This window comes from Typopeltis vanoorti, chromosome 15 (genome assembly GCF_054136105.1).
Source record: "Typopeltis vanoorti isolate ZY-2024b chromosome 15, IOZ_Tvanoo_1.0, whole genome shotgun sequence".
Taxonomy (NCBI): domain Eukaryota; kingdom Metazoa; phylum Arthropoda; class Arachnida; order Uropygi; family Thelyphonidae; genus Typopeltis; species Typopeltis vanoorti.
Window position 1 is genome coordinate 72647038 of NC_143563.1, and position 27347 is coordinate 72674384.

The 27347-nt window shown below is 35.0% G+C and overlaps 1 protein-coding gene across 1 annotated transcript in view; it reads right to left on the reverse strand.

Moving 5' to 3' along the window:
* The window catches only part of LOC150098880 (phosphatidylinositol 4-phosphate 5-kinase type-1 alpha-like), a 322543-nt gene that overhangs the window by 282704 nt on the left and 12492 nt on the right, over window positions 1-27347 (reverse strand). Inside the window, exon 3 of the mRNA XM_090405835.1 lies at window positions 3003-3167. Coding sequence (XP_090261961.1) covers window positions 3003-3134 — 132 coding nt within the window. The 5' untranslated portion in view covers window positions 3135-3167. The remainder of the gene's footprint in view (window positions 1-3002; window positions 3168-27347) is intronic.

Sequence of the window (27347 nt, forward strand, 5' to 3'; positions counted from 1 at the left end):
CAGAAGAAAATTCTCATAAATGGAATATTAAAATAATGGAAATCAATGATTTTTTAAGATTAGTTGACTAGTAGTGTCATGATAGAGAACAGTATATCAAAGAAACCAGTGAAATTTAAAGTTACTATGTAGTGCTTTTCAATGGAATGGAAGATTGACATTACAGTACAACACACCTTTCTCTAAAAATAAGCATTATGACCAAATTTTTTAAACATGAACAAAAATTTACAGCTGCAATAAACATAACATTTTACTAGAAAATTTCACAGAAACTATAAGAAAGGTTTAAGATTCCGTAAGGATTTTCAGCAAAAATCAGGATCATTTGCCTGCCTGACAGCTCAAGATGGTAACAACCACTGGTTATCTACTACAAAGGATGTGGCTTTTCACATTCTGCAAAGCATGAATAGTGGCAAAAGCCTACCCTCAACAAACCTGTACAGTTTTTTCAGTTTATAAGGCATGCCTTATAAGCCTATTTTTCTTTTTCTGGATTAGGGAATTCCCCAAAATTAGGTCCCAGCCTTACTAAAAAATTCGTTAAAATAAACATGAAAAAATACCCAAGAGAAATTTAAAAGAAAATCATAAATATAGATTTTCTTTGCAGTATCTAATAATATATAACACTGAGAAGAAAATATAATTTTCTTACTTAAAACAATTACATTGTTCCATTTCCAATTCAAACTTTGTTACTAGCACATCTCAGTATGGAGAGCAATGGTAGTCCATATAATAAAGAAATAAACTTTCTCCAAAAAATGTATTACACTTTATCCTTCAATAAAAATACTGTGAATCCTTTTAGATTGAATATATTCTGTTGGTTGGAAGCAAACTGTTACATATACAAGTATAGGTTTTTGTTTTCCATTCTTAACTTTCTAATTTCTCAATAAAAAATCATTTGAAAATCAGCAAATGATCATTTCATATTCACAACTGTTGTTGTGAATTGTGCTGCTTCCTTGAAATATGTGCTCTGTAGACCTGCCACAAACAACCGATTAAATTTAATGTTCTCCTTCAATCAACAAGACAAACAATGTGTAAAATAAATATTCAGCTAAGAATAGTGTTTTTTTCATTTTTGAATGTTAATTATTAAATTAACTTCGAAAATGACAATCATCAGATACTTTGCACAAAACAAATTACATTGGTGTCCAAAAACCTAAGGACAAACACTATTTCTGAAGATTACAACTACAAATTGAAACGAATCAACTTGTGGCAATTTGTATAACTGATGATTTTGAACAGAAAGTGGGTACACATTCAAATTTTTGAATTGTGTGCAAAGGGGTCACATGGTAGCCTTCAACAGGATAAAAAGCAAAAGGCTGCACTAAGTGAATTGTGTTTGAAGGAAGCTTTTTTTCACGAAGGAATAAAGTTGTAAATTTGGATGTCTTGTGATGTCTCAAGACATTAGGTGATTTCATACAGTGAAGAATTATTGGAAAGCCTGAAGAAGGCTGCAGAACTACTGATACTGCCAGAGTTTGGAATCTTGCATAGATGTTGTATCCAGAGCGTGGAATGGAATGTGTTACTGACATTTACTAAGAGGTTGTCCTCACTCTACCATGGAGCATGAAGACATATTGTTGGTTATAACAGCAAAGCATAATGAATGCACCAGGGCAGGTCAGCTTGCATTCAAACATAGGTATGCAGATATCTCGATAGACTATGGCAAGACGTCTGTGTGACAAATAGACATATGCCGAAAGGCACACCGTCTGCATCCCTTTATCCACATCTCATCATAGGGCACGTTTTCAGTGGTGTTGTATCCACATAAAATTTGGCAAGGCACCAATGGGCTAATGTACTCTTTACAGATGAGTAGTATTAGTCTTGACTCCAACTGTAGATTATATTTGATCTGGACTACAGTTTACCATTGTGAGATTGTTCTTGAAAGGGATAGATATGGTGGTGCTGAGGTCATGGCATGGGGAGGCATTATGCTTAATGGATGCACTGAGGTACAAGTGCTGGAAAAAGGGACTATGACTGGGGAACAATAGTGCAACGAATTCTTCAACGTCATGTTTGATTGTTCCATGGTGCTGGGTGAAGAATTCATTTTTATGGAAGACAATGCCACACTGCATCATACATGAGCAGTAGAGATACTTCTGGAGACCAAGGATATTAACAGAATTGAATGGCCAGCATGCTTTCCAGATCTCAACCCTATAGAACACATTTCGGATGCAATTGGGAGGCTTGAAATTCCCCTCCAGAAAACAATGAAATGTCTCTATGCAGTTTTCTGTAAGCACTATACATTAATTCCTTAATTACATCCTTAGGAAATTTGTAATTTTTGCCAAAAACATATTGCAATTTAGTTTGAACAAAATTTATAACACATTTTTTGGATATAATTTATTAGTTTGCTGGCCATAAATTTATATTCACATTTGGCAGTAGTCATAAAAATGTTTTCATATACAAGTTAAAAAAAAAAAAAAAATGCAGTTTATCCTTAGCTTTTTGACACAAATGTATATGCTCAAACTAGTCTAAATAAGATTGTTTTTATAGCCATAATGATTCAAGTAGAAAATTATTACATAATAACTACCTACCACATCAAATGTTGCCAAACTACGTGTGACAAACATAGGACAGAAAGATGTTATGTGCATGAAATAATAAATTACCATTGCTTTGCTTTCAATGCTCTTCAAACATGTTTTAGAGTTAAAAACTGTTTGGTTTTTGAAATGAAACATAGTTAAAGAACAAACTAATTAGCTAATTAATTAATAATTGTGTAAGTACTTGAGACATACAATGACTGTCTTTCACAGCAAAAGTGCTATTACAGACACTGTTATTTCCAAACAAATTGTAATAATATGGGTGCAGAATTGCTTTCAGTGGTAAACTACTCAGCTACTAAACACCATAACAGCATTACATATTACTAATATTATTAAATGTAATCTACTGTAAATATGCAGCCTAATGCTTACCTTCTTGTAAGTGATTTGGCCCTCTTCATCCACTCTTCTGTGTCCAATTTTTTTTTCTCTTTCCTTACGCCTATCCAGGGGAAGACTGGAAGAAAAAGGTGGAGCACTGGTAGGTGTCCTTGGACTTGACATGTTTTGATGTTGTAAGTTTTGGTTTGCTGATATCTGTAACAGGAATAAATTGATAGGACAGGTCATGTTATTATATGTATAGTGAAGCATAAGATGAAAGCAGATTTATTTTAAATAAAGAATGAAATAACATGCGCAAATCAAGCAAAAAGAAATTGTTTGAATTACTGATAATCGGAATCAGAAAATGAATTTAAAAATTTTTTCATATTTGTCCCTCCCCATTAAAGAAAAAAGGAAATTCATCTTTTCACCAAACTCTGTGTTAAAATTCCTCTTAATGTAATAGAATTTTAAACTAATGTCAGTAGAAATATACAATATACAAGAATATTGTCTATTACAAGAAATATACAATGTACAATTAGCAATCAAAAGTGATAGATAAAACTAATTCCAAACTCTTGCTATTTGTTGATACCATCATCATCAATTTCCTGACATGTATCCCCAAGGGATGTTCAAGGTACTATGACAACAGTACTACATGATTAAGTTTACATTATTATTAATCCCCTATCAACAATTTTCCTCCAAATTAGTCTATCACTTGTGAGCACTCTGATCATTTCATATCTAACATTTCAGGGATCCAACCAACTTCTGCCTGAATCAATCCACCTATAGACCTTGTTCATACCATTTTGTTTTAATTATATTATTCTAACCTAGATGAGGAACAAGTATAATTATTGGTGCAATAATAGGAAGAGATAAACTACCAGCAGTAGGAAAAAAAAATAAATAAATAAATAACTACATAAAAATGGCAGAAGTTAGTTTTGAAGAATAAGAATTATGGTGAAAATACTGCTAGTGATAGCTATCACATGGTGAGTGAAGGCAATATCAAGTTTATTTACGCAACACTTTCTATAATAAATAGTATCAAAAGGATAGAACAAAGGAAAATGGAGAAAAAAGATGTGACAAATAACTCGAGAGCAGCAATATTTTTTATTTTATCTTTTATTTTTTACTCTCACTCAGGAAAGGTTATTTGCAAACCTATGGTACATTTTGTAACATGGATAGCTAAGGATGACTTTTTCTCCATTTTCATCAATTTATTTATTTGTTACATAGTCTGGAAACACTGCTCTAGAGAATGGAACTTCAAGCCAATTGTTTTTGCGATATCAACACTGAGTGATGAAATTCATCTCCCACCTAAAGACTATCACAAACATCCATGCCCACAGCAGGATTTGAACCCACAACTTGTTGATTAGAGAGGGGGGGGGGGTAAGCTAACCACTCAGCCTGCTGGGTAGGCAAAGTATGAAAATTTCATTATTACAGGTGTGGTAAATGATAGGGGGTCCACAAGGTTTCCCAGCAGTGAAAATTAGCAGGACAACTGCTGTGTTGGATCGGTTGTTTGTTTTGTGTTTAATGGCACAAGGGATGCTGTGCCAGAACACATGTAATAAACAAGCAACTTATATAGGTCTGAAAGCTATATATAAAATTGAAATAACAATAATAATCATAAATAAAACATTTTTTAAAAGTATACCAGGTAAAAAATAAGCAAAATGGCAAAAATCAGTGTAGAAAAACAATTATAAATGATGAGTATAAAACAGATGTAAAAAAAACTGTAAAAAAGTATTAAAATTCATAAAACATTAAAAGGGTTTTTAAAAGCATATTTACAATAAGTTCAACTCATAAATATATAATTTATGTGAGATGGTAAAGATTAATACTCTGTAAAAAATTTAAAAACTAAGGTAACAGTCAATGAGGCTGATAAAATTTGTCTCTGTGTCTAGCACAGACAGATTATAAAAGTGACTAAAATAATGACTGTGCTCGGAGGTGAAATGAGGGATGTAGATTAAAATATGAGTGATGGATAGTCGGGCATCACAAAACTCACACCCAGGCATGTTATCACACCTCAATAGGAAGGAGTGCATAACATGACTATGACCTACTTGGAGCCAAGCAAGAACAATTTCTTCTGTTTAAACCTTGTGCAGGTTAGCATGCCATAATTTAATTTCAGACTTAATTTGGTAGAGCTTATTAGCCTCTCTGTTGTAAGACAACTGCCACTGGGATAGAAGTTTTTGTCTGATAATCTGCTGGTGATCTGTGTAAGGTACAAGCAGATGGTGGACATTTGAGAAATGAGCTGAAGCCTTGTTTCTTTTAATCTCATGGCTTGGAATCTGACAGAAGCATACACTGAATTGCAGCTTCCATGACTGAAAGAGGTGGTGTTGGATTCAAGAGAACACTGGATGTTTCTGAAGCTGTAGATATCTTATTGCCTGAAGAGAACTTTGTAAGTCTGAACATATTATGCAACTTTCATAGTGATGCAATTTGTGCAGATATAATACTTGATGTCATCAACATGTCATCACAAACTGTCTTCTGCTGTGAAAATCTGAACCTGTTTGCAAGCACCCATTTTGAAAGATAGTCAATGGCTTGCTGCAGCTGTCATTCTATAATCCTCATATTACATGAATGACAGAAGATAGTGAAGTCATCCACATATAGGTCATGATTTACTGTTGAAGGAAAGCCAGCAGGTGGTATTTTGTCCGGACTTTAGTGTTACTTGTTTTTCTTATGCTAGATGTGCATTGCATTCAGGATTCCTTTTGGCACTGAAGTTGGATGTCTTGCTTGAGCATGCTTGCAGGCAATGAGGTTTGTTGTATTTAGAGTGAGGATCTTCAAAAAAATATCCCAGGCTGTCATCTGAGCATCTTTGGCCACTGTGCAATTATCATTCCACCATGGCTAAGGAAACATGGAAACCAATTAGATGTTTTAAGAATTGAAGTCATGATGGCTTGTGTAATAATTATCACATGATCTACATCTGAATATTCATGGAAGAGCTGACTATTGCAGAATCAAATTCTGCTAAAGATGAGAAGGTGAGCCAGTCAGCTTACTTAATTTTCCATCATGATATCCGTGATGGAGTGCATTGTTGCCCATGCAGGAAGGTGATGGGAAAGTGATCACTTCAAAATAAATTCTCATCAGTTTCCACTTGAAAAGTGGGAAAAGGGGAAGTGTGAGCAAATAGTTAAGTCTATGGTAGTGAATGTTCAAGTAGGCATATGAAAAGAAGGTGTTACTTTCTAATAGGAAAAAAGGAGATATGATTGAAGCATATAAGTTGGTCAGAAGTTGTTACCAAATGAATGTTTTTATACAATGGAAGGGGAAATAGAACAAGAGGAATCCTTGGAAACTATATAAGGAGAGTGTGAGCAAAGGAGTAAGTCCTTTTCATGGAGAGTGGGTGTAATTTGTGAGGATTGCATGTCTGTAATCCCTACACTTTCACTGCCTGAAAGTGTGTGGGTTATAGACTTTCAATCCCCACAGATGAGTTTATAAGGCCCAATTTGATGAGCTTTATATGTGTGATGGTGTATACCACCTGCACTGAGTCTGACTACATGAAGATCTGGCAGGCTAAGGATTGGGTAATCCAAAAATTCTGTTCTAGAGAGACCAAACAGAGACAAAACATGGAATTTTTCAGGTCAGGTCAATAATCTCATAATAGGGAACAAAATTCATCTACTACCTTAAAATAGCTGAATAAAAATATCTTGGAATACAGGCACAAGACGTTTATCAATAAATTATGAAATCATATATTTTGATCTAAAATTTACAGATCATTTTCAGTGAAATGATAATTTCAAAAGGTATAATAACAATGGATTTCAAAAGATACAATCTGCATGCTAGAGAACATTCCAGTAGATATAAAGTGGATGCATTATAATGATAATAAAAATGTTAATGTTTGAAGTTGATAAAGGTCAGACTTTCCCAAATTTTAGGAAAGGAAATATGGTCATTCTAGTTTAAGGTAAGGAAATGTAATATTGTCTTTAGCATTCTTTCAATAAACACTCAAATTTAAAATGTCAATAATGTAAAGATGGGTCCTAGACCAGAAGATTCTGTGATTCCTGTCAACACTGTTGTGCTGCACCAGTCTTTTTTATATATATATATATATATACATATATATATATGAAAGATACCAAGAAATTTTATACTTGGTTTTAATCCTTTTCCCAAGTAAGCAAAACAATGTTTTGCACGTGAAATATATTCACGTCTGAGCTACTTGTATAGAGACTGATGACTTCATATCACTTGCCTTAGTATGTATCCCATAATGCAAAGCACCCCCCCCCCTTTCAGGTATGTATAAAGATGCATAATGGGAAGGGCCACTACCCAGACCGGTTTTGACCTTTATTGCGGTATCTTCAGTGGGAGCCAGACCAGGGAGAGATACCATGGTTGAAGTAATGCAGAGGTCATATCCCATATACAAGTAGACAAAAGGTACTTTACTTTCTTAATAAAAATCTCTGGATGAGAGAAAGATGTAGAATGTTTTTTCTTTGGATGTATTATACACAAGCCTGAAAGGGAGTGTTGCTTTGCATTATGGGATACGTACTAAGGCAAGTGATATGAAGTCATCAGCCTCTATATACAAGTAGCTCAGACATGAATATATTTCAAGTGCAAAACTTTGTTTTGCTTACTTGGGAAAGGGATTAAAACCAAGTATAAAATTTCTTGGTATGCTTAATGTATAATACACCCAAGGTAAAAATCCCCCCCCACACACACACACGAGCAGTTGAATTAGGGATACCTGCCGTGTTGGCGAAATGGTGCTGTGGTCGACCTGGCGAATGGAATAGTGCCACGTGACGGGGATGTCGTCAGACCTTGCACTGACCGTCTGAGTAATAGTAGAGCACAGAATTGGGAAGACTCAAGATCTCGGCAAATTCGATCGCAGCCAGATAGTCGGAGCAAGACGTATGGGGAACTCCATCTCCGAAGTCGTGCAGGACTGGGCTTTTCACGGGCCACTGTGTCAAGAGTGTACAGTGAGTACATGGAATTGGGTAAAACCACAGTTGCCAGGGAAAACTGCCGGCATACGTGTCGATGACAGGGGATGGCGTCGGCTAGTAACAGTGGATAGATGGGACACAGTGCCGCAGATCACTCCCCAATTCAATGCTGGATAACAACGTGTGAGCAGCCACACCACCCAGAACCATCTCCTCGCTATGAGGTACAGAAGCCACAGCCCGACTAGGGTACCTCTGCTCACTGCACGTCACAACGATTAGCATGGGTGCAGGAACACCGCTATTGGACCCTCGGCACATGGAAGAAGGTTTCCTGGACTGATGAGTCGAGGTACACATTGGTACATGCCGATGGCAGGGTACGAGTGCATCACCAAGCACATGAAGCGATGGATCTCTCGTGCCAGCAGGGTACAGTTCAGGCCGGTGGTGGTGGTGGTGGTATCCTCGTATGGGGACTGTTTACATGGGATGAAATGGGTCACCTTGTACATCTACCATCGTCCCTCACCAGCAAACGATACAGGGACCTGCTGTCAGATCATGTGCACCCATTTCTGCACCTACAGCACCCTGCAGGAGACCTGTACCTACAGAAAGACAATACACTGGCCCACCGCGCCCGAACTGTGGCCAAGTGAGTGGATGAACACTTCACGGACATGAGGACGCTTGGCTGGCCTCCAAGGTCCCCAGACCTCAATCCTATCGAACACATCTGAGATGCTGTTGAGAGAGATATACAAGCCCTGGACCCTGCTCCGACCAATCTCCATGCATTGTGGGAGGCTGTGCAGCGGTCATGGATTAGTTTGGCTCCTCAACGCTTCCGGCACCTTGTGGAGTCCATGCCACGGCGCATCACTGCCATCATCAAGGCGAAAGGGGGTGCTACCTGCTACTAAGCAGGTATCTCTAATTCAACTGCTCATAAGTGTATACTGTGTGTGTGTGTGTATAAAAAAGATATCAAACAATTTTATAAACTTGGTTTTAATCATTTTTCCCAAGTAAGCAAACAAGCAGGTAAGTCAAGTTTGCACCTGAAGAATTTTTAGGTATGAGGCAACTCATGGTAAAGGTGGAGTAAGCTCTAATCATTTTCCTTAGTATCTCCCATAATGCAGAGCATATCGCCTTGTAGACCTATATGATGCTATACATTAAGGGAATGGCCACTACCCAGACCGATTTAGACCTTTATTGAGTGGGAGCCAAACCCTGAGATGCCAAAGTTGAAGTAATGCAGAACTTATAAATTTTACCTATACAAGTTGCCACAAGGTGCTTTGACCTTATTAAATAACAATCTCAGGATGAGAGAAAGATGTAGAAAGTTTTTTTTACCTTCGGCTCCCTCTGATGAGACCTTAATGAAGGTTGAAACCAGTCTGGGTAGTGGCCCTTCCCTTAATGCATAGCATCATACATGTCTGTAAGGATATGCGCACTGCATTATGGGAGATACTAAGGAAAGTGATCAGAGCTTACTCCACCTTTACCATGCATTGCCACAGACCTGAAAATACTTCGGGTGCAAACCTGACAAACTGGGAGACTTTGAAAAACGATTAAAAGCAAGTTTATAAAATTGCTTGAGTATCTTTAACGTATAGTATACCCAAGGTAAAAAAACTTCTACGTCTTTCTCTCATCCTGATATTGCTATTTAATAAGGTCAAAGCACCTTGTTGCAACTTGTATTGGTAAAATTTATAAGTTCTGCATTACCTTGGCATCCCAGGGTCTGGCTCCCACTGATGAGACCTCAATAAAAGTTGAAACCAGTCTGGTTAGTGACCCTTCCCTTAATGCATAGCATCATACATGTCCACAAAGAGATGTGCTCTGCATTATGGGAGATAATAAGGAAAGTGATCAGAGCTTACTCCACCTTTACCATAAGTTGTCTCAGACCTGAAAATATTTCAGGCGCAAACTTGACTTACCTGCTTGTTTGCTTACTTGGGAAAAAGGATTAAAGCCAAGTTTATAAAATTGCTTGGTATCTTTAACGTATAGAATATCCAAGGTAAAAAACTTTCCACATATATATATATATTTTAAAAAGAATTGAATGACTAGAACTGAGATTTAAGTAAAAAGGTTTTAATATAAAAACACGACTAGTTTCGGCTTGTAACAGCCTTCATCAGGTGACATTATAAAAGAAAGAAAAAAAAGAAAAAACACTGAAGCTTAAATAAACTATGAACATCATAGAGAGTCTCTATACATAATTGACATTAAATCGTTGTGGTTGTATGTGCTAGTAGCATCTCGTAAATGCCAGTACATGATTACATCTGAATGATTATCTGGCAGGTTGTAGCTCAAGTTATTATTTAGATGAACAGGATTGAAGATGATTTCCCTAGATTCCACAATTTTTCTCTCTAGTTCATCATCGCAACGGAAGATGTTAGTAGATTTTTCCCAGCAGGCTTTGTGACTTTGGCTTTAATCATTAGGATTAGCCGAGAAAAGGATATGACTTGATAATGCACTGGCTCGCTGTCTCTTGTAAGTAATGTTCCTCATGTGTTCTTCCATACGCAATTCAACAGATTTGTCTGTCTGCCCAAAATAAGGAATATCACAATCACAGAACATCATATATACACCAGGGTATTTGAGATGATGATGACAAGGTTTTGGGTGGCTTATTAAGAAACAGGTCTTTGGAAGTGGAGTGAACAAGGTTCTGATATTGTATTTTCTTAGAACTTTTGCTAATTTATGTGAAACTGTACTTATGTAAGGAATAGATATATTGCCTTTGAATCTATTTGTTTCTTCTTAATGATCTTAATCCTTCTTAATTTCTTCCTAATCTTCCTAGATTCCTTCTTAATCTAGGAGGATTAAGAAAGAATCTTTCAATGATTCTCGTGGAATATCCATTAACTTTGAAAGAAGTTTTGAGATGGTTTATTTCTGTAAGAAGTGCATTTGGGTCATCCAAAGAGAATGGGCTCTATGCCCCAAGGTGGAAATTATTCCAAGCTTATGAGGAGGGAAGTGATGGGACTGACTATGCAGATATCTGTTGGTATGTGTGGGCTTTCTATATATCTATATTTTGACTTTACCAGAAGAGTGGGTCAGTTTGACATCAAGAAAAGGCAGGGAATTATCCGTTTCAAGCTTAGCAGTAAACTTAATACTATGATGTCAGCTATTGAGATGTTCAAGGAAAACCATAAGGGAATCATGTCCATGGCTCCAAATAATGAAGACATCATCTACATAACATTTCCAAACTTTAGTTATTAAAATAAAGGAAGAGATAGCCTTGGTTTCAAAATCCTACGCTCTCTCCATCCGTTAATTCCTTACATATATGGTGTTCCTAAAATCCATAAAGAGAACACCCCCACTACGACCCATTGTAGAAGGTATCAATTCTCCAACGTACAACCTTTCAAAATATCTTGCCAAATACCTCAAAAGTTTTTCAGGCAAATCACCATCCTTTATCAAGAACAGTACAGATTTTGTTACATACATCAAGGATATAACAGTTAATGAAGATGAAATCATGGCTAGCTTGGACATAATTTCTTTGTTCACTAATGTCCCAAAAGATGAAGTCCTAACATTACTCAAGGACAAGTTATCCAAAAAAAAAAAAAAAATTTTAGCCTTGCTTACACATTGCATCAAGTCCAGTTACTTCAGATTTCAAGATATTATATACAAGCAAAATCATGGACTGGCTACGGCTATTCCTTTATCCCCGTACTCGCAAATATTTACTTAGAGGATTTTGAAACCAGGCTATCTCCTTCCTTCATTTTAACACCTAAAGTTTGGAAACGCTATGTAGATGTCTTCATTATTTGGAGCCATGGAGCTGAAAACGTCTTTCAAAGTTAATGGATATTCCAAGAGAATCATTGAAAGATTTCTTCTTAATCCTCCTAGACATCGTTCAGAAGAAACAAACAGATTCAAAGGCAATATATCTATTCCTTACATAAGTACAGTTTCACATAAATTAGCAAAAGTTCTAAGAAAATACAATATCACAACCTTGTTCACTCCACTTTCAAAGATCCGTTTCTTAATAAGCCACCCAAAACCTTGTCATCATCATCTCAAATAACCTGGTGTATATAAAATATTATGTGATTGTGATATTCCTTATTTTGGGCAGACAGACAAATCTGTTGAATTACATATGGAAGAACACATGAGGGACATTACTTACAAGAGACAGCGAGCCAGTGCATTATCAAGTCATATCCTTTTCTCAACTAATCCTAATGATGAAAGCCAAAGTCACAAAGCTTGCTGGGAAAAATCTACTAACATCTTTTGTTGCAATGATGAACTGGAGAGAAAAATTGTGGAATCTAGGGAAATCATCTTCAATCCTGTTCATCTAAATAATAACTTGAGCTACAACCTCCCAGATAATCATTCAGCTGTAATCATGTACTGGCATCCACGAGATGCTACTAGCACGTTCCCAACAATACAACAAACGAAAGAACAGCTTTAAATACAACCACAACGATTTAATGTCAATTATGTATAGAGACTCTCTATGATATTCATAGTTTATTTAAGCTTCAGTGTTTTTTCTTTTTTCTTTCTTTTATAATGTCACCTGATGAAGGCTGTTACAAGCCAAAACTAGTCGTGTTTTTATATTAAAACCTTTTTACTCAAATTTCGGTTCTAGTCATTCAATTCTTTTTAAAAAATATGTATGTTAACCGAGTTAATGATCATTCTTTCATATATATATATATATATATATATATATATATATATATATATATATATATATATATATGAAAGAATGATGCACTGGCATTATATATATATAAATGATGTATGATTAATGTGCTTGCAGTTTTCTCATCAGAGTAAAAGAGAGAAGAAACAAACAAATCACAAAGAACTTGGTAAACATCTGGAAGGAAAAGAGGAGATTGTTCTTCTGTTGTGAAAAGTAACACAGAGAAGAGTTTATTGACAGGATAAAAAAGTAAGCACTAAATTATACTTTCTAAGTATCCTCGAAATTGGTTAAGAGATTTCAGAAATGTATGGAAATGGAACCCTAGGTGCAGGCTTGTGTGTGCGCGCGAGTTAAAGCTGTGTTTGATCTTCTTTGGAATGAAACTATTCTGCTGAATAACACTTTGGATTGTGTTCCAGTTACAGTTTAAGATTTTAAGGGGTAGAGCAGATGATGTACAGAATTCTGTTGGATCTTCGGTAATTTTTAGTGAAGCCTCAGTGAACTTTAGTTCACAAAAGATGATCAGTAAATTTTGGTTAAAATATCTGATTTCCTAATTTATTAATAAACTGCATATATATATATGTTCAAAGATGTTTTTTTCTGTCAAATTTCTTTCTTATCCTTTGAGAAGAAGATCTAACAAAAAACTCGAAGACTTAATAAGCTTTCTGTTCAGCAAGGTATGCTGAACAGAAAGCTTATTAGCCAAATAATACTGGTCATTATGGATCAAATATGCATCCCTATATGCTTCATATCCATCATATATTTCAATGTAATAGCGATGGTATTACAATTTTAATATGCACTTCGCATCCATGATAACTCGGATGTATATATACGTGTTGGCGAGGTTTCTGGAGGAGGAGGAAAAAAAAAAAACACAATTCTAAAATTCCTGCTTTTGCTAGATTGAGAGAGAGAATCCATCAAATCTCCTGGTGTCCATCAGATTCATATTAATGCTAGTCATTCCCTTTGAGTTATCAAAGGTGACCTCTCCTTTAACATTTGAAACATCTTAGCTCAAAAATTCCATGTAAACAAAAACATTTCCATATAGACTTATACAAGCAAAAAAAAAAAAAAGTTCTACACCACTTGGAGATATTTAAAGTTGATCTGTTGTTCATTGAATTTCAATTGGCATCTTTCCAAGACTACAGATCAAGTTAATTTCTCATATCATGCATGACTACCTTCATAAGGAGGATGGTACATGTACTTCGGTCAAGTAATAAGACTTGGAATCTCCTTTCACATGATCTACTTTGACTCTAGACATTCTTGCCTCTGATGCCTTCATTTGATTCCTAGCTATTATGCTAGTGACTTATACATACATACCTTTTTTGATTCTCTCTCTCTCTGAAAGTTGATCACCTATAGTCTAATTACTTAAACAGTGAGATAACTTTACAGACCAAGCTGGAAGAGAAAACCAATTGTCTGCTGCCAGTAATGATTTAACACAAAATGTTCATCTACCTACAAGAATTCTAGATAATTCTCATCATTCTTCTACGCTCTTTATCAGCTCTCCTAAATATACCATTAATGTTTGTTCCCTTCTTGGCAAATCTAATCATAACCCTGTGCACATTACTTTTCTGTAGAACACTCTTTTCCCATCAAATTTCAGCTTCATATCTGTGGCACTACAATATGGTCAGATGGGATGACTGTCAGGATTTCTATGCTTCTTTTTTCATGGTCTGATTGTTGCTTCTACATTCCTGATCCAAGCATTTGGCTATAATCTAATAACTGAAATAAAGGAGGCCCTTTATTCCACACTTACTCAAAATCCTCAATTTTTATCCAATCTTTAGTTTAAGAAATGTGTCAAAGCAGTACAAGCTAAAAATGGCAGCATACATGCAATATCAGTGATGATGGCATCTCACATAGTTGACACTACAGCCATAACCAATGGAAAAATCTAAAGCAGACTTTATAAGTACCAAATGCATTAAGTTTACAACTGCTCAAATTGCAGTCAAGCCACTCTCTCTCACACACACAATGGTAACATCTAAAAGATAAGGAAGATCTCACAGTATGTCTTCTCCTCCAACTCTTGTTTAGATGATAAAGGCTTTCTCTGATCTTTCATCAGATGAACATCATAAAAATAGTCAAGAGCTATGAGGCTACCTTGGCAATATATTCAATAAACTTCAATTCTCTATCTACTACTATCCCCAAGCTTCATCAATTTCGTGGAGACAATATTTACAATTCTACCAATGTGGTACACAGTTTGTTATCTATTTGTTCCAAAATGCATAACTTTACATTTCTCTACATTAAACTGACACACATTAACATTTGCCCATATTGACAGCCTATTTGAATCATCCTGCAAGCTCCACATTGCCTTGATTAACTATTACCCTACCCAATTTTGCATATTCAACAAACAATTGAATTTTTCCCTTCAAATTATTTCCTATATCATTTATGTATACCCTCATCATTTGGGCTCATTAAGGATTGGTGATTATGTAATATATGGCCTCTCCCAGGCAAGTCACCTCCATCTTGTGATAGTGTTTCAACAAACAGGGCTCGGGAGGGGGGCAAGCCTTCCCTAGATGAAGCGCTAACTAGACCTCTAGGTGGTAGATGTCTTTCATTGCTGGTAAAATACCAGTGCACCACTTTTTGAAAGCATGTAGTGGCCTTTGTCATGTTTTGTCTCTAGAGAGTAGAGCATGGGTTCCAGTTTCTGCACCCCATTTATTCCTACATGCAGTGAGGATGTAGATCTCTGTTTTTGCTCTTCACCTTCAAAATATTTTCAAAGAACCAGTACCTCCTCCATTTCAGGGTAACAGCTGATAGCATCTGAGAGATGAAGACTAAACTTTCCTAATCAACTGACAAATAATCCTGATGCCTGCTTACTTTGCCAGGTTGTCTCTGGAGAGAGCATTGAAGGGGACACTGTTCAAGGCCACACTTGAATTGAAGGCTGGTTACTCCCTATGAGGAAGTGATGATCTCCGAGTCCTTCAGCCCACTACTCTTTAAATTTCCCATTTTTTTTTAATTCACAATCATGATAAACAATACAAAAAAATCCTAGTCACTATGGTTAAAAAAAATCACAAAAAAAAAAAAAACCCTCAAAGTTTCTCACAAAAATCTTCTGGATTGATTTCACTAACATTCACTATCTTAAACAATAATGGTAGCCTAAAAATTGAAAGAATATGGATGGCACACATTCAGCCCATACGACTTATTTCAAGTTTTCCAACAAATCCTCAGTTCAGACTGGCTGAACTGAGGATTTGTACTGGATTTGGTATTCCATGTACTGGCTGCCATCACCACCACCAATACTGTTTTTGTTTTAATTTAACTGTAAGTAATCTCTAGTCAAACAGATAACAAAACACTAGCTTTTATGTAGTAGGGTTTATTCTACCAGAGTATAATAAATCAGGCCAGTAGGTTAATGGTTCACCAAACTGGTGTTACTTTAGTATACTTGTGTACTCCAGTAAACTCCTTGTGTGTGCGCGTGCGCACGCGCACACACACACACACACACACACACACACACACACAAACGTATGTGTACTCCAGTTGAACTTAATAGGAAGGGTGAAATTCTGGTTAATTATTTTGGTTTATATTAAATTAACTGAAGTTGTTAATATAACACACAGTTGTTTCCATAATTTTATTGTAATGAGTTTGATTTCAAATGGACCATTTTAGTAGCTTAACAATACAAATGACAATAAAATGTCCATAATGGATAAGCCAAAAAATGCACTCTAGGTTAAATTTTGATAAGGAAAGATGCTATTTATATATATATCAAAACATTATAGCAAAAATGCCCTTTTTTTTCTGATTGTCTCAGTTCACTGCCATACCCCTGTTAAAAATGCTATTTTATATTAAACCCTTCAAGCTGTGATATTAAAATATCACATCTTACAGGTCTTTTGCAAACTCTTTATTTATTTATTTATTTATATATATATATATATATATATATTGCAGATCATGTTTGCAATCACTAATATAAACTTTTTATATTCAAGAAAAAGCTTAAAAAATAATACAAGATATTTATTAATCTCTGATTTAATATTTTCATGAAAGAATCTACGCCTACAAAGTAAAAAAGATATAAAATTTACAAGGTGGGAGAACTCTTGTAAGAAAATGTGCTCTACACAAATACTACAAACAATATAATCTATAATTTATGCAAAACATGTTTAGATTAAAAAAAAATCATTAGAGGTTGAATTATACATAATAAAATGTATTACAGATCAGAAGTGAAATCTTTTTAAATTCTTCTGCATTAAGAAACAGTTGAAATGTTTTTGCCTCTATTTCTCAAAATCAAGGAACACTTAGGTACAATATGACATTGTTTTTCTACTTAACATCATTAATTTTATCATATTATAGATTTCTTTCTTTATCTCATCAGAAAAGACCTACATTCCAAAAATCCTTATAGATTAAGTAAGACACGAAATGCTTGCATTTTTATAGCTATTTTTAGATACATTATAAATGGCAATCAGTACTCTATAATATCAGATATTTTTGACAGACACATAATTTGTAGGCTAGGACAATCATTCTTTAAAAGGTTACTTAATTGAATTGTGCTTGCACAAATAAGGTCAAAAGATATGTAGAACCATATGCAGAATAACATGAAAATTTATTAAATGCTAAATATACTTCTTACCAATGCTGCAAAAACTGAGAAGTATCATGAATGGGTCAAACAAAGTCTACAAATCCAATAATGATTAACTGATCAATAACTGAATGTAAACAAAGAGACAGACCATGAAGATAACAATTGAAGGGTTCAAGGTAATAATATGCTGTGCCACAAAATATCAGAAAGGGAGATAACTGTTAAATAGGTGTCTTTGGATGTTAATAGAATTTCTGGAAATTTTAAATCTTAAATTACAAATATGGAAATGCATTATTAATAATAAGTTACAAATGCACCAAAGATGGCCTGAAAACTTGACTGAATATTCAGTAAGAAATGTTCATTATTTTGTACAGTTGTATAAAATTACTAAAAATATGGCTGAGGACAAAAATTAATGCCATATTCCAAATGAAAATGTACAAAGGCACAAATGCCTAGAGATAATTTGAAAATAATAAAATAATCATAAGATTGTACACCAATACCATCATAATGAAAAATAAATTAAGTGATAAAACGGAGAAGATTAATTATGTGAACAGACACAAACCAACTTATATGGTGGGATGTGAATCCTGTGTTATGCATATCAGTGATGGAATTAAAAAAAAAAAATAATGAGTCATTCTAAAACCAGACTGTAGGACTGGTTTTCCAACAGGTGCTTCAGTTTCCCTACTCACAAGCCAAACCAACCTTGAATATACTTTAAATTAGTAGCATTTCATGCAAGTTAAATTTATATAAAGTAAAAATTTGATTCATTCATCGATTCATGTTGCTTCCACCATAAATGAGATGTTCTAAAGGAAACTTAAGGCTCCTCGTGGAAGGCCAATAATAAAACAAAACAAGAGATCTGCATTACTATTTTTTTCCCTTTAGCGTCTTTTATTTATAAATTTATTGTTAAGCTTTCTAGTGTGTTACATAAAAAATAAATAAAATCATTTAAAATTAATAAATTAAATTTTTGTAATTCATGCCTTGTAATTATATTTTGATGAAGGATCATTCCATGTGAAATCAAATTAAAATTAAATTGAAGCTGTATAATTCTGTATTTTGATGGAAGTGAGTTATTTGATTACTCAATACTTTAGATGGAAGAATGTTTTTTTTTTTTTTTCCCTCTCTTAGAAAAGTGGCAGCTATTTTTTATTTGACAGATAATCAAATTTTATAATTTTGAAAGGGTTTTAAAATTAATCACATTTCCAGATTTCTTTCTTACATTTTTAAACAAACTAATTTTCTCAAGATGGCAGCCACCTGCTTTAGGTGGTCTAAGTGCTCTTTTTTCCCCCCATTTTAAACTCTACTCTGAAGGCCTCATGATTCACAGTCATGGCACCCACAACAGACTCTGGCAACCTATTCCACTCATTCACTACTTTCCAAGAAAAAAACCTAGTTCTAATCACTCTTGCTAACTACACTCTTACTCAGATGCATTGATGGTTCCTAGTTCTCATACCACCACACTGGTTCTAAAAAATTTCCTCTGAATTATAATTGTAAAAACCATATTAGTAATTTGTATGTATCAATCATATCAACCCCCCTTTTCCATTTATCAACTAGTTTCTGTAACTCTCAAATCTTCACCCTGTTCTTGTAAGGCTCATTCCATAGACCTGCTACCGCCTTGGTCACTCACCTCTGGATCATCTCCACCTCCTCCTCATCAAGAAAACCTGGCACCCAGATTTGCATGCAGTAGTCAAGATGGAGTCATATCAAGGCTCAATAAGGATGAACAATAACCTGCTCGTCAAAGTATTCTTCAGTAACTAAATCATCTGATGAGCTGCTTTAGCCACTTTTGCTACATGTCCCCTAAACTTTAATTCCCTACCCAATATATATCTCTCCAAAGTCTCTGGCTTCATCAACTTCCTGGAGTACAGTTCCACCAATGTGGTATACAGCTGATAATCTTTTCACACCAAAATGCATAACCTTACACTTTGCCACATTAAACTGACATCAATTCTACTTTGCTAGTCCCAATCTATCCAAATTATCCTGCAAAATTTTGATATCTATATTAACTATTGCTCTACCCAACTCTGCATCATCAGCAAATAACTGAACAGTGACCCTAAGACCCTTTCCTATATCATTATTGAACAAATTAAGCACTAGCGGTCCACAAACAGAACTCTATGGCATGCCACTAGTCACAGGCCTTCTTTTGGATTCTACTCCTGAATAAACTACTCTCTGATATTTCTCCATCAATCACCCACCTATCCATCTCACAAACTACATCCACCCCTATATGAGCTACAGTTTACTGATTAGAATTCCATGTAGTATCACGTGAAAGGCCTTTGCAAATTCTAGCAGTATCACTGTAAACACATTTCCTTTTCCAAATCAGCTGTCACTATATTATAAAATGCAAGCAAGTTACTGAGGCATGACCTATCCTTCACAAAACCATGCTATCCCCCAAGACAGTATCCCATTTCCATCTATCCATTCCTGGAAATATAAATACAGTAGAACATATGTAGCTAAAATCACCTTGACTGAATCCTTTTTATATATGAAAAAAATTGCCTCAAAGTTAGCAAATAAAAGGCTGGCTTGTCAAACTCGACCAATCGAATTTGACAAGCCAGCAGAGTATGTCATGTCTGATATACAATGTGTCAACCATCATCATCATATTCCTGCCATGTACCCTCAAGGGGTGTACAGGATATGATAGTACTGCATGAAAAAAATTACATCATTACTAACTTCCTATCTACAATTTTCCTCCAAATCAGTCTGTTACTTGTCAAGACTCCAACATTATCAGATCTTATATTTCTATCGTCTAAGACACATTGTACCGTATCAATCCACTTATATCTTGGTCTTCCATTGGGTCGTTTTGCTGCCAACCTGGCAGAGAACACTTGTTTTGCTAATCTATCTTCGCCCATTCTGTTTAAGTGACCATACCACCTCAGATTAGCTCTGGTAAAGCATTCCTGAATGCTGACAATGTCAAGTTCTTTCCTAATATCCGCATTCTTAATATGATATTGCCATTGATGCCATCTGTTCACTCTAATCTTTCTCAGGACTCTCATATCTGCGGTCTCTAGTCTTTGGTCAAGTGTTTTACTTCTGACCCAGCTCTCAGATACATAAGTTAAAACTGGTTTGAACACTATCTTGTATACAGCTAATTTAGTGTTCTGAGTAATTTCTCTCTTATTCCATATGAATTTATTCAATTGACTTCCCACCATACCAGCTTTGCTGATTCTGTTGTCTATTTCTATATTTAATTTACCATCTTCAGTAAAAATCGTGCCTAAATAGCTGAAATGTTTTACTTGTTCCACAGGTTCTCCATTCACAACACAGTTGACATTTTCAATGATTCTACCTATTTTCATTGTCTTTGTCTTTTTATTGCTGAACTTCATACCATATCTATTACAACAGCTATTCAATTTACTCAGAGAATCTTGCAGACTTGTAGTGGATTTATTTAGAAGTTTAACATCATCCGCATAAAGCAAAGAGCTGATATTATCATCTCCAATTTTGATATCAAGTTTATTACCACTTTCCTTCATAATGTGATCCATATAGATAATGAATAGCAGAGGGGATAATGTATACCCTTGTCTCATACCAGATTTAACATTAAACCATCTTCCTGTACTTCCTTCAATTCTAACTGCTAACTCACAACTCAAATAAAGACTAAGTATTGCTTGATATAATGCCCCATTGACACCATATAACTGTAGCATATTGAATAGCTTCTCTCTTGGCACTTTGTCATATGCCTTTTCCAAATAGACAAAACGTAACAAATACAGATCTTTGTTATATTCCCATGCTTTCTCGACTATTTGCCGTAAAGTGAAGATCTGATCCAAATTCGTCCCTCTGTCAAGGCTTTCTAAAACTATGCAGTGCAGCAAATGTAAGACTTTTATACCACCATACTTCAGCATTTCTGGTCGAATATCATCTACTCCTGCTGCCTTTCCACATTTCAAGCCTTTGTTGGCTTTTTCTACATCAAGAATGGATATGTATTCCTGACTGCATGCCTGGTCAGTGTTTTTTACCACTGTGCTGTCATCACTGCTTGTTTCATATATCTTTTTCTCCCATTTCATGTCACCTTTATCATCTCTAACTCCTTTTACAGCACTCTTTCCTCCATTCCTAAGCTTCTTCAACAACCTCCAGAACATTTTGCCACCTTCTTGATATTTATTTTCTACATTCTTGCCAAAATCCTCCCATGACTTTTGTTTAGCTAGTTTTACAGTGTTTAGCATTCTTGCATTTGTCTCTGTATTCTCTAAGAGCACAAGCTGACTTATTTGCCAGGAACTTTTGATATGCTTTCTTTTTTTCTTTCACTGCCTCTTTAACTTCCTGTGTCAACCATGGAGTTCTAATTTTTCTATCCTTGCAGACAACTTCACCACATGTCTCTCTAGCTGAATCAATCAGGGCTTTCTTCAATGCTTGCCATTGAATCTGCAAGGTTTGATTCCTGTTCTCAAACTCTTTCATTTTTTCTTCAATAATCTTTGTGTACTTTAGTCTACAGTTCACATCTGAGAGCTGCTCAACTTTTATTCGCTTTAAAACTTTCTTACATGTTATTCTTTTCAATATGAAATTGAAAGGGATAATGTATACCCTTGTCTCATACCAGATTTAACATTAAAACATCTTCCTGTACTTCCTTCAATTCTAACTGCTAACTTACAACTCAAATAAAGACTAAGTATTGCTTGATATAATGCCCCATTGACACCATATAACTGTAGCATATTGAATAGCTTCTCTCTTGGCACTTTGTCATATGCCTTTTCCAAATAGACAAAACGTAACAAATACAGATCTTTGTTATATTCCCATGTTTTCTCAACTATTTGTCGTAAAGTGAAGATCTGATCCTGACAGCCTCTATTTGGCCTGAATCCAGCTTGTTCTTCACCAAGCTTTTCTTCCACAATTCTTCTCAACCGTTTCTCAAGTATACTTGCATAGATCTTGCCAGGAACACTCAGTAGGGAAATACCTCTGTAATTCTCACATTCAGTTTTATTTCCCTTTTTATATATGGGTACTATGAGAGCTCTACTCCAATCATCGGGAATTCGTCCCTCTGTCCAGGCTTTCTGAACCATGCAGTGCAGCCACTCTAAGACTCTTATACCACCATACTTCAGCATTTCTGGTCGAATATCATCTACTCCTGCTGCCTTTTCACATTTCAAGCCTTTGATGGCTTTTTCTACTTCAAGTATGGATATGTATTCCTGACTGCATGCCTGGTCAGTGTTTTTTATCACTGTGCTGTCATCACTGCTTGTTTCATTTAGCAGTTTTTCAAAGTAATTACTCCATACTTCAAGGATATCTTTTTCTCCTGTTTTCATTTCACCTTTATCATCTCTAATTTCTTTTACAGCACTCTTTCCTCCATTCCTAAGCTTCTTCAACAACCTCCAGAATATTTTGCCACCTTCTTGATATTTATTTTCTATATTCTTGCCAAAGTCCTCCCATGACTTTTGTTTAGCTAGTTTTACACACTGTTTAGCTTTCTTACATTTGTCTCTGTATTCTCTAAGAGTAAAAGCTGACTTATTTGCCAGGAACTTTTGATATGCTTTCTTCTTTTCCTATACTGCCTCTTTAACTTTCTGTGTCCACCAGGGAGTTCTGATTTTTTTATCCTTGCACACAACCTCACCACATGCCTCTCTGGCAGAATCAATCAATGTTTCCTTCAGAGTTTGCCACTGAATCTCCAAGGTTTGATTCCTGTTCTCAAACTCTTTCATTTTCTTTTCAATAATATTTCTGTATTTTAGTCTACAGTTCACATCTGAGAACTGCTCAACTTTTATTCGCTTTAAAACTTTCTTACATGTTATTCTTTTCAATATGAAATTCAATTTTATCCTGCTCAAGACTAAATAGTGATCACTTCCAATTTCAAATCCTCTGTACACTCTGGTGTCCTGCACCAGGGAGAAAACATCACTATCAACAATAACATAGTCAATGAGACTTTTCTTATTCCTAGCCTCTTCTCTCCATGTGAATTTGTGCACATTTTTATGTTGGAACATGGGGTTAGTAATAACCAGTCCATATCCTGAGCAGAAATCCAACATGTATTTGCCATTATTATTAGCTTTGCTCTTTTCTCCAAATTTTCCCAAAATATTTTTGTATGTCTCACAGTCATTTCCTACTCTACTATTTAGATCCCCAACAAGGACCAACTTTTCCTTTTTCATTGTGTCAGTTGCTTTTTCTAAACCTCAAAAAATTCCTCCACTTCTACCTTAGTAGAACCTTCTGTGGGACTATAGGCACAAATAAGTCTCATTGTCCAGTTCCCCATTCTCATATTTCCCCACATTACTCTACTTGAGACTGACTGCCATTCAAGAAGATTAGCCTCGTATTTTGTGTTGAATACTATTGCTACTCCTTTTCCTTGATTGTCATTGCCTGAATATAACATTTTGTATTTATTGCTCAGAAAGATCTCACCAGTTTTTGTCTTTTTTGTTTCAGTCACCCCTATTATGTCGATCTGGTAGTTATCTAATTCTTCCTCAGCTAGCTCCATTTCTTTGCCATTCAGGCTTCTTATGTTGATAGTACCGATCTTTAACCCTGGTGATGTTGAGGTGGGGTGTGTTTTCAGATTTGTTCCAGTAGCTGACTTTTCGCTGTTTGCCCTGGTTCCCTCGCAAAAACAATGGGGCCTTGTTTAACCAGGTGACGCCCCAGCCGGCATGAAATTTTGTCATGTTGTACCATCATTTTTTATTTTGGTTTAACCAATAAGAATACAATTTGGTCGGCTAAATCCCAAATTGCCAGCCCATCCTTGTTCGTTCAGTATCCAAGTAGATACCCAACAGGGTGCACCACGAGAAGGTGAGGATTGAACATTAGGTTAGAAGTCCTGGTCGGTTCTCCGCATTCCTTTAAAGGCTATGTGGAGGTCTCCTCTCAGTTATACAGCTTTGACCCTTAAGCACCCCTGACTCACCAGAGTTTATAACAACACTTCCTTGTACAGCAGTAAGTCCAGAGCCTTGAATAATTTACAATATGTTTCTGTTGACTTCTGCTGTTATTCTGAGTCCATTGTGTTCTAACGTACTATTACCAAGGGAGAGAAATGAATACACATGTCAGCATACTTATATCATACCTGGCCTTCTCCAAGGAGCAACGAAATGTTTATGTGCTACTATAATGATAAGACATAAAATGAATGGGGATAACAAAGCAATGTCTACCAATAAGCCATTTGGTGGAAATTGCAACATGGAACACAATGCACTGTTCCAAAAGTTAAGTCTGATAAGTTACATAGTATGTTTATTTCATTTGTCCATTCAGTTTTTCTTCCCCCCCCCATCTTGTTTTTTTTTTTTTTTTTTTTTCCGTTCTCTAAAAAATGAATGGCCATTCACCATAATGGACTGAGTTTCTATTCCTCTGCCAACGTAATTGGTAGATTGTTTATAACAAAAATTGATTATGTTAAAATTTTTTTGGATAATATTAGCTCTCATAATACTGTATTTTCACTTAAAATGAATGAAATGGACCAAAAACTAATCAGATCACAAAATCATGCTAATGATTTTGTGATCTGATAATTTATTAGGTATTCATAAATGAATAATAAAATGAAAATCATACTCAATTATACCCATCCATAGCCAGATCTCTGAGAGATCCCAGAGTTAACGGCATGTAAATTAAAGCCTTAAGTCTTTCTTTCTTATGATTAGGGCTTTAATTTATATGCCATTATTATTTATTATTAATTTCTGTAATCAGTTGTTCCAGTTATTTAAAAAAAAACTCTCAGCTGCACCATTGTTTATTTTGTCATTTTTCATTATATTTATTTATCTCTGTAAAGAGATTTTTTAATTACACAAGGGTTCAATTTCCAATTGGTGCAATGACTTTTAACTATTTCTTTTAGAATCTGGAAAATTATTGGCTCAAGATCAAATAACAAAATATATACATTTAATGAAACTAAAACATTTCTTACCATTTAAATAAAATTAGATAAATAACTGCAAAATTAACTGGATCCAAGACCTTCTAAAATAAATCTACATTTTACAGATTTTCTTATCCAGAATATTAAAATCATTCATTCTCTGACTCATTCTATTATTGGATTGTCTGACATATACATATATTCATGCCTACCAGACTAACCACCTTGTTTTCACAACAACAAATGTTCATCAGAGTAAGTTTCTTTGTTAGGCCCTTTTCGAAAATATAAAATTTTCTTTTCCACGGAATCCATTTTTTTTTTTATCTCCCTTATGTAGCATACAATATTATTCCTCCTGTCTCACTGAAGTATAAATATTTCTTACCTCTTGCAGTTCCGTTTGATGCACAATTTACTAATTTTTGTACCAGAGAAAAAAGTTTCTTCTACTACTTCATAAGCAACACATCTAAGCTGAGCTCTTCATGTTAAGCCACTTTTACAGTTTCAAATTTCATCAATTGCTTTTTCCATAGTAATTCCTGTCCTTAAGACAAAAGATGAAACTTTCCATTCAGCATTTCCTCGAACATTCAATTAGAAATTCGACTGCAATCATCTTTTATTTACTAAATACTTGTTGACAGTCTTAATTCCTCCAGTTTAAAGACTCACAGTTCTACGATTCCTTTTTTGGAATCTTCTATTAATATTCTCCCGACTGTCACATAAAATCTTGCTAAGAACAAAATTCTCTGGTTGTGTTCTCAAATTTCCAATAGCTCTGTACTTGTTTTCCTCATTACCCTGATACCGAACTCTCTCTCTCTCTCTCTGTCAATCACCCATCAATATCCTTGACAAGCATGTGCACTCCATGTAAATAGCAAGTGAGAAGTTACGTATAATGGCTGACAGGTTGTTTCTGTTAGTGTAAACAGAATGTCTAAACAAACCACCACACTTAACAATTTTTAAATTACAATAAAAAAAAAAGTTTGAAAGTAACATAACTATCAGAATCTAGTAAGTATATCAATTACAAATGCTTTACATTTCATTTTGACAACAATATCAATAATGGGCACATCGCAAGTGCTGATATAAGTTTTATGAAACCAAAACTAATAATATACTAACATAAAGAAATAATTGTAAAATTATAAATTCTAATTATTTTTTACACCATTAACTCTGTGAGCTCCATTAATAATAAATTACAGAATATGTGTGATTTGTTACTCAGTATGTATACTTTGATTCAATCCTCTAACAGATAATGATAGTAAAGAGAAAAACATTTATTATCAAGCATATAGAATGTGCTGGAGAGGAGGGGGGGGGGGGAGGGAGTTTGGTCTAAGGCTTTCTGGCACATATCACAAGGGTATATTTTTCAGACATTTTCACATGTGCTGCTCACTCAGCAGCATGTATACATGCTGCTGAGTGAGCGAGCAAATGAATGGATGGCTGATTGAATGGATAAAGATGTTTACTCAAGTACAACTTTAATAAGAAATATCAGAAAAAAATCGAAATATGAATTTAAATATCCTCCCCCACCAAAAGAAAAGAAAAAAAATTCCAAAAACCTTTTTGAAAATGGTTCAAGATCTTACAATGAAACTTTTTTTTTTTTTGCTGCTGTTAGCCCTTAAAAATGAATAAACGTAATTCTTTACCCATTTATATTTTCTGAAGTTTTTGAAAAAAATTCACTTTGAAGTAGAAAATCTGACATTCATTTTTCAATTATTCCGTGCAATCTTAAAACATGCATAGAAAATTTCATCAGTAAAGTATG